Source organism: Candoia aspera, chromosome 6, assembly GCF_035149785.1.
Source record: "Candoia aspera isolate rCanAsp1 chromosome 6, rCanAsp1.hap2, whole genome shotgun sequence".
In the NCBI taxonomy this organism is placed as follows: Eukaryota; Metazoa; Chordata; class Lepidosauria; order Squamata; family Boidae; genus Candoia; species Candoia aspera.
The window spans coordinates 46,526,663-46,534,666 of record NC_086158.1 but is presented as its reverse complement, the minus strand read 5'-3'; the positions used below and the strand labels follow the sequence as shown (position 1 = coordinate 46,534,666).

General features: G+C 41.2%; 1 protein-coding gene across 1 annotated transcript; it reads right to left on the bottom strand.

Annotated features, from left to right (window-relative positions):
* Positions 1-151: 151 nt before the first annotated feature.
* On the bottom strand, positions 152-7,326 carry SFRP5 (secreted frizzled related protein 5). The gene is made up of 3 exons (XM_063307796.1): positions 6,804-7,326; positions 2,579-2,656; positions 152-495 (listed from the first exon to the last, which is right to left on the bottom strand). The coding sequence occupies exons 1-3, from the start codon at positions 7,324-7,326 to the stop codon at positions 152-154; spliced, it is 945 nt and encodes a 314-aa protein (XP_063163866.1).
* Between the last annotated feature and the right edge of the window lie 678 nt (positions 7,327-8,004).

The window sequence follows — 8,004 nt, the reverse complement described above, 5'->3', positions numbered from 1 at the left end:
ATGTATCAACAATGGGCAGAATTCTTACGAAAAAATTTAATTAAACACAAGTTACCCTATGGAAAACAGAATCCTTGGAAGGATGGGCTCTAACAGCTTGTATCTTGATGTCAGCCTCCCCACAGAAAAAGGATATTTGTGGTGGGGGCATTCAGTGGGGGTCGGATCCATAAAAGAATGGATAGTGCATGGAACATGGATAAGAGAACATGAACTTGACAGCAAATTTCATCTCCTTGTTCTTCTTCTCCCAGCGGTAAATGGCTAAGACTAGCAGTCTCCCACCCACTTTTCGGCCCATAACCAGGAAGCTGCCACTGAGGTCATCAAGCTGAGGACAAGGACATGTGCCTGCATTTTTCATATGCATCACCAGCTTTTTGGTGTCCTTACGTTTCAATGGCCCCACTTTGAGCAGTTTTTTTTTCTTTTGAGTGGCCACTAATCGCCTCTCCCCATTCTCCTTCTTGATCTCTTTGATGCGCATCTTCACCACTGTGGAAGAGAGGATAGATAATAAATTGCATTAAGGATTTACAGACTAAGGAGTGAAGTCAGTGAAGGGAGAACTAGAGAAGGAGATAGAATTATAAGTATGAATTATGGAGTTGGTGGATATAGTTCCTTCGATTTTAACAGTTTCAAAACTGGCCTTTTTAAAATGCTGGCAGAGGAAGATAAAAAGTAGCAGATGTCAGACTAGTCAAAGTTGCATGAATAAATGGGAGTGATTTACTCACCCTTCATCACATTTTCTTATTGACTACTTTTTTTGCACAAAATGGATGACTGTTTGCTCCAGGGCCAAGCCATCTAAAACTATGGGCACCATGGTCACCCATGAAGTCCATTATGGTTTCAGTAGTGAGAGTATCTGGAAAAGGTACAAGTCATCCAGTACTACTTCTTTTTACAGACTGAACTTGGCTGGTTTTTGAGTTAAAAGAATTTTATAGAGCACAGTAGCATTTAATGTAGATGGAATTCCTATAGTTGTATTCATATACCCCTGGTTTCATCTTTTGATTTTCCCATGCAAGGGGAATTCTTTGGATGACTTGGCATGAATTGTTTCTAATGGAACATCACATGTGAACAGACCTACCAGAAGGCACAAGAGATGGAACATCAAAAGTGAATGAGCAAATCTGTACCTGCTTATGTGAGGGGGAAATATGCTACTTTGGGATCGCCTTATTGTAAGCATGTATGGTTTGGAAATAAAAGAAGGTCCAGGTATTGATTAATGACAACTTTTCAGATATGATTCCTGGAAAAAATTATAGGAATGTTATAAATTGTGTTTTTGAAATGAAATCTAAAGTAAAAAAAGAACTATTTCAGGTTCAGGGAAAGGGAAGGAAACTGGTGCCCTCCCTGTATCAAACTGAGTAAAATTCAAGGTTGACAACCTTAATTTGGTACCAGAAGTAGAATACCCTGCAAGCACATCTCTTTCTCCATATACCCCCACTTCCCTTTGTGGTAATAAACTGCTTTCCTTTCATGACTCAATTGCCTGCATAAAGCAGCTGCCTCAGTCTGTGTACTAGAAGAGTACACCCCTCTGCTGTGGGGGTGAAATGTATCATGTTCTGCATTGGAGTAAACTTCTGCTGATGGGACCAGCCTGTCTCCTATACAGTAGTTCCTTGATAAGGAAAAATCTGTCATCTTTAACCACTGCTATTTTCAGTCTTCTGTTTACCTAGAATAATTATTCTAAGTATTTGGCTGATCTCATTCTTTGTAAGATTGAACTTGAAGTAACTAAAATGATTACTTCGATTATTTTTTAAAAATGTATACCCTGGCTCTTGTACAAGGAGTATTCAAGGCAGCAGCATCTGATGTACTCCTTTAAATGGAACACCACAAAATTACAAAAAAGGGGAAAAAAGCACTAGAAATACTAATAATTATAGGGGATGAATATTACTTTTTAAAAACAAACCAGATTGCTTTAACCTGTTTAATTTTTTAAAATCCATCCTTTCCATTTTATCCTGACAACTATCCGAGGAGAGAGAATGACTAGTCCAAGGTTTGTTTGTAAAGAAATGGGAATATGGACCATAATCTCCACAGCCCAAATTCAACACTTTAACCACTAGACTGCAGCCAGTCACCAGGCTTTATTATTAGTGCCTGGTGATTGTCTTCAGAAAATGAATTCTGTGATCAGCCTGTTATTAAAACTCTTTGCCTTCAGATGTGAGAATATTCAAAGGTGTTGGAAGATACCTTCATGTAAGTCAGGCAGACTCAAGTGAAAACACTGCTTAGAAATGTAGGAAACTATGCTGCTTCAGTCTTTTAGTCTATTGAGAGTTGAGATGGGTTTCCACAGGTTCAGACAAAGCCTTTTTCCTGGAGTCACAATTTAGGGCTACTGTAGGTCAAAAGTCATATTAATCTGATCCCAGAAATAATCTGGAAGCCGCTGAAGGATCTGATTGAAAAAGGTGAAGCTCAAGCAGGGAAAGGGAAGTAAGAATAACAAATATATGACATATTCTTATCAGCTCCTTCTCCCAGTTCCCTGCTGCTTCCCTGCTGCTTTGGATGTATGATTTACCAAAGTCACTGGAACACATCTGCTCCATGATGCCATCCGCTTTGTGTTCCATCTCGCACTGGGTGCAGATCTTTGACACTGTAAGATGGAAAAAGGTTGAATGTGAGCTCAGAAAAATTGGACATATTTAACATTCTGCCCTGTAGATTCCTGGCTCTATTTTCATAGGCAAATGATTTCAAGTGATGATGGTGATTTCCTAATTACCTTGCCTTGTTATGAACTTCTTTTAATTGGACTATGTGTATATATTTGCCTTTTCTCTTGTCATGTACTCATCATACGCTATATAGTATAATTGTCATGAAGTATCCTGCACAAAAAGAAAATATAGAGTTCAGCTCATCCAGATAGGAACTTCTTATTGGAAAGAGTGTGGATAGGAATACATTTCAGAGAAACATTTTTCATATAGCTATTCCTGTGTTTAGTTCCCAATTTCTTTTATTTTGCAGACTTGCATCTTTGTCCCAGTCAATTTTCATTTAATTTTCCTTAACTTTTGAAGTAAAAGTCTTTACAATAGAAGTGTTAGGTAAATCAAAATACATTGTTTCTGAAGGAAGTTCATAAATTTGGAGATCTGGTAAAAAAAATCAAACTCTTTGAGTTCTCTGGAGCAAAAAGCCTCAAAATAAAGACTAAATAATATAGAACTATTATCAATATAAGTGATTACCTGTTTTTCTTTTGAAGCATTAGCTATTATAAGATGGAGTACTGATCAGAGAAGATTTCCCCAAATTGGTGCTATCCAGATATAAAAGGAATAAACTCCCATTATCCTAGTCAGATGTTGGCCACTGGATAATGGGAGCTGTAGACCTGTACCCAACCTATGGCTAAAGGGTGTTATGCAGTCTTCAGTACTTTGGATGCATCTCCCTGGAGAACCATCTCAGTACAGCTGCTGAATTGTTTTTTTAAAAAATAACGTTTAATGGGGATGATTAAATATATGAGGAATAATCATGTTTATGTGAAATTTAAGTTTAATACTCTATTGAACTTAGTTTTTACCTGCCTATTCCATACCTTTCCACTACGGCCCCCAGCATTCTACTCAGTAGACAAGTGAGGACCAAGACATCCCAGCAGGAAAGGGAATTCAGTTCTTGAACCTGTGTTGTTTTGGTGGGATGCATTAGGGCACTGCTCTCTAGCTGCCACCCTGGATCCTACGTGGGGATTGCATTCCACCATCATCTAGAACGTTTGCATACTCACTAGCATTAGCATGGTTTTGAGGAAAGGAAAAAAAGGAAAGAGAAAAACAAGAGAAAATAGACAATGAAGAGCAGAGTTTTTTACACACACAAAAAATCGGTGGGTCTAGTTTTTTTCCAGCTTATTAAACAGGATATGCTAAGGCTCCTATTGTTATATGAAAATACAAGGTGTGACATCTTTCTGGTTACCTCAGTTCAAGAAAGATGTACTGTAATTAAAGTTGGGCCCACACTGTGGGCTTGAATTAAAGAGAGATCCTGGATATGTGAAATACATTGCATAAGAATGTTATTTCTTTAGCTTTTTTGTTACTTCTGTCTTCTGAAATCATGCGACTCAGCATCAACCACCAAACATGACTTGCTTTACAAGTAGGCAGATAAAGATCCTTGCTAGCAATGATCTCTTCAGTCTGTCGAACGTTATGAGAATTAAATCACTGACCAAAAATGACAGTAGGAAAGGAATAAAAACATTTCCAATGCCCTTCTGAAGCAATGCACAGAGAAGCCCCATTAGAATACACCGCACCACAGCACTGATGTCAAACTGGGAATGGTGATTTTGACATCCTTCAGCCACCACAAAGCAGGCAGGGGGGCAGTTGCTTCTTGTGGATTTTTTAAAATTATTATTAAAATTCTACATGACTGATTGGCACTGGTGCCCTTATAGTGAGTTGGAATGGGGAGCTTACTCAACCACCCCTGTATGGCTGTGGAATCTCAGTGTGGACGTATGAGTCAGAAAATGAAAAGAAAGTATACTTAAAGAAGCTCCTTTTTTGCAGACAAGGATTGTGTCTCTCTTCTGACTGCCAGGCCAGAGGATTAACTTCTACAATGTTGTTCAGAGGACATAGCTGATGGGGAGTGGGGGTGGGGAGAGGTGAACTCAGGCAGAAACTGCTTTAGGGTTGTCTTAGGCAAAAGATACTCCCCTGTAACTTTCACACCCATTGGCTAGGTTTAGGCGTTTACATGTCATGCTAATCTCTTGATTCAGTTTAGCAGGTTGTGTGAATAGGACCTGTGTGTGTGCACGTGAGAGAGAGAGACAGTGAGATTAGTGCTGATGTTTCAAAACCATTTTAACATTCCTGTTTTCCCAGTTTTTTTATCTTGCTATTAAAAAAAAATGAAAAAGGGAAAATAAAACAGAGCTTATTGATGGAAGCACTTGGAATCACTCTGGTGTCTTAGGAATCAGACACAGGCTGTGTAGCTGAGCAATTTTGAAATGAAAGGACTTGGAGCTGGAAACTCTGGAGTTTGCTGGACTCCAGATTCTAAGACCAGGATTAACAGTAGCTTGGCTATATCTGCTTTTTGTCCAAGGAAAATATTCTCATAAAAATTGCTCTGAATGCTGTAGTATTTGGGAGCAAAACAATATACTCTGCCTCTATAAATACTCTTGATTAAATTCAGGAGTGGAAACACATGGAAAATGGTGCCTACCAAGTCCCAGATGTAGACTGGTTCTTACCAGATCCAGATTTGGTACTCATCAGGTGTAGGGAAGCTAGGAGTTTCTGTGTTTTTTCCAGCTTGCTCTATGATCTGAATACCTTTGAAATTAGCCTGCCCTCTCTTTTGATCAAACAGTGCCTCCGGCTGGCTGCTGTGCCAAAGAATTTGCTAATAACTGCTTGTAGATAGGAGGCGTGCATGCATGTGTGTGGGCAAACATTTGTTGTTCTTTTTTAGTTCTGAAATCTCTCTGTACCCACCTCTCCCTGGTTGTATTTATTGATTTGTAACTTTGGAGAGAGGCTGTTGCAATGATTCCTAGAATTGCATGCCTGAGAGGAAAAGCTCCTGCAGGGGACATTAAGTGAAGCAGCTTGCACTCCTAGAAGAAACATACTGGAGAAGAAGTCCCATTATGATGGATGTTTCGCCATATATGGATGCTACTGCTTATGTACTTGGGCTTGGAAATAAAATTCCAGAGGAAAAGAAACTCTGGACAGCAACCTTGAAATCATTAGAAGGAACAATTCACACACGAGGCTTGGCTGACAATAGTAACAGATTGTATTTTGCACTGGTAGTGAACACACACTTTAACTACAGTGTACTAGGATATATGAGAGCCAGTTAGGTGTAGTGGTTAAGGCACCAGGCTGGAGACTGTGAGTTCTAGTCCTGCCTGAGGCACAAAGCCAGCTGGGTGACCGTGGGCCAGTCACTTTCTCTCAGCCCTAGGAAGCAGGCAATGGCAAACCACTTCTGAAAAACCTTGCCAAGAAGACTGCAGGGATTTATCCAGGCAGTCTCTGGATGGATTAAAACTAGGATATATAGAATAGATAGCAAGAGAGAAAGAAAAGCCCAGATAATGTAAATCTTGAGGATAATGAAGCAGAAGGCAATGTCCTGCTCTTCTTATAATACAAGGAAAAAAACAAAAACAAAAAACCACCAATGATGTGGGTACAATGTTGCGTGGCAAACGTCTGTAAAAGTTGCCTAATGCAAAGAGCCTGTAAAAAGAAGCTATTTGGCTTGATGCTATTAGCCACTACCAGATCAGGAATAAGCCCAGATAAAAAATAGGCATGGGATGAAACTTCAAGTCTGAGCCTAGTCCATATGCCCTCCTCATATTGATCCATCAGCTACTAAAGAATCTGATCAATGCTCTCCAGGGCTTGGATAGCTCTTTTGCAGTTCTGCTAAATATAGCAGCCAGGAGAGAAGGTGAATCTAGAACAGTGTTTTCCAATCTAAGACAACTTCTAGGTGTTTTGACTTTAAGCCTAGAACTTTCCCACCAGCGTGGTCATTGCTGAGAATTATGGTAATAGAAGCCCACACAACTGAAAGCACTGACACTGGGAAACACTGATCTAGACTGAAGCATGCATAAGACTTTTGTTCTAGGAACCAAAGTCTAATGAGTATTGTAAAGTGGGATTCCATAGGAATGGTTCAAGCTAGCTTTATTAACTCTTTTCTTTTCCACCTCCCCTGCCCCTCCATCCTGTTACCTGGTGGTTGAGTAGCTTGGTTGTTTCCAAACTGTACTGTGATGCACAGGTCGTTGTCAAAGGGAAATTTATTGCAGTTGAGCATGTCAGGCCAGGGGAAGCCATAGGATTCCATGACAGGTGCACATGAATCTCGCACAACTTCACATAAGGAATGGCATGGATAGATGGGCTGGTCCAGGCAGACGGGTGCAAATAGAGAGCACAGGAAAACTTGGGTGTCTGAGTGGCATCGCTTGGCCAGCAGAGGTACCCAGCTGCTGGCTTGCTGCTTGACCTCAGGCATAGATTCATGCTCCAGCAGATTAGGTAAGCGCATGCGTTTGTAACCCACATTGTGGCAGAGCTGCAGGTCAGCTGGGATGTCTACACACTGCGGTTGCTTGGTATAGAAGCGTCCATGCTGAAAATTATCTGAAGGCCAGCTGTAGTAATCATACTCCTGACTCATGGACTGTGCCCAGCCCTGCACCAGAACCAGTAGCACTGCATCCAGGACGTTCCACTGACAGAGTAACACCATGGCTCATAGATAGTGCTGTCTCCACTGGAGAGAGGGCCTGTGGGAACTGAGTTGCCACAGGTGCCACCGACAACTAACTTGACTGCTCTGTCTTAATCCCAGCCAAACCAAACTTCCAATACCTGCTGTGGAAACGAGGTGCCTTTGCCCAGGAAAGCAAATTGCTTCTCTCCAAGTGGCTCCTTGTATCTGTCACTACAATGGAATGGAAGGAGCTAAAGCACGATTCACTTAAAGCCTCTGCTCCAGGCTGTTTAGCACCACCCCCTCTAGGTTTGCAAAGGAGCCTCTTGGGGGGAACCAGCAGCCAATCTTCAATAGGCAAACTTCCCTCCTCCCAAGACTGAGTTGGGTGCCAGCCACGAAGATGTCCCCACCTTTAGCTCTGGGCTGCTCCTCCAGCCCTCAGTCTTCCTCCCCCTCCTCCTTCCCTGCTCTGACCATCTGATTCGTTCATTCGCCTTTCTCAGCAGCCTTGTTCCTTTCCATAACATACATGGCATCAGGCCCCAGCTGCCATTGCTCTGAAATGCTACAAAGCAGCTATCTTTAGGCAGCAGATTTTTCCTGTCCCCAGGCTTCATTTCTGGAGTGCATTAAAAATGAGCAGATTTGTATGCAGCAGCTTTCATTCTCCCCTCCTGTTCTGGGAGTGAAATATATCATGTTAGTCCTGAT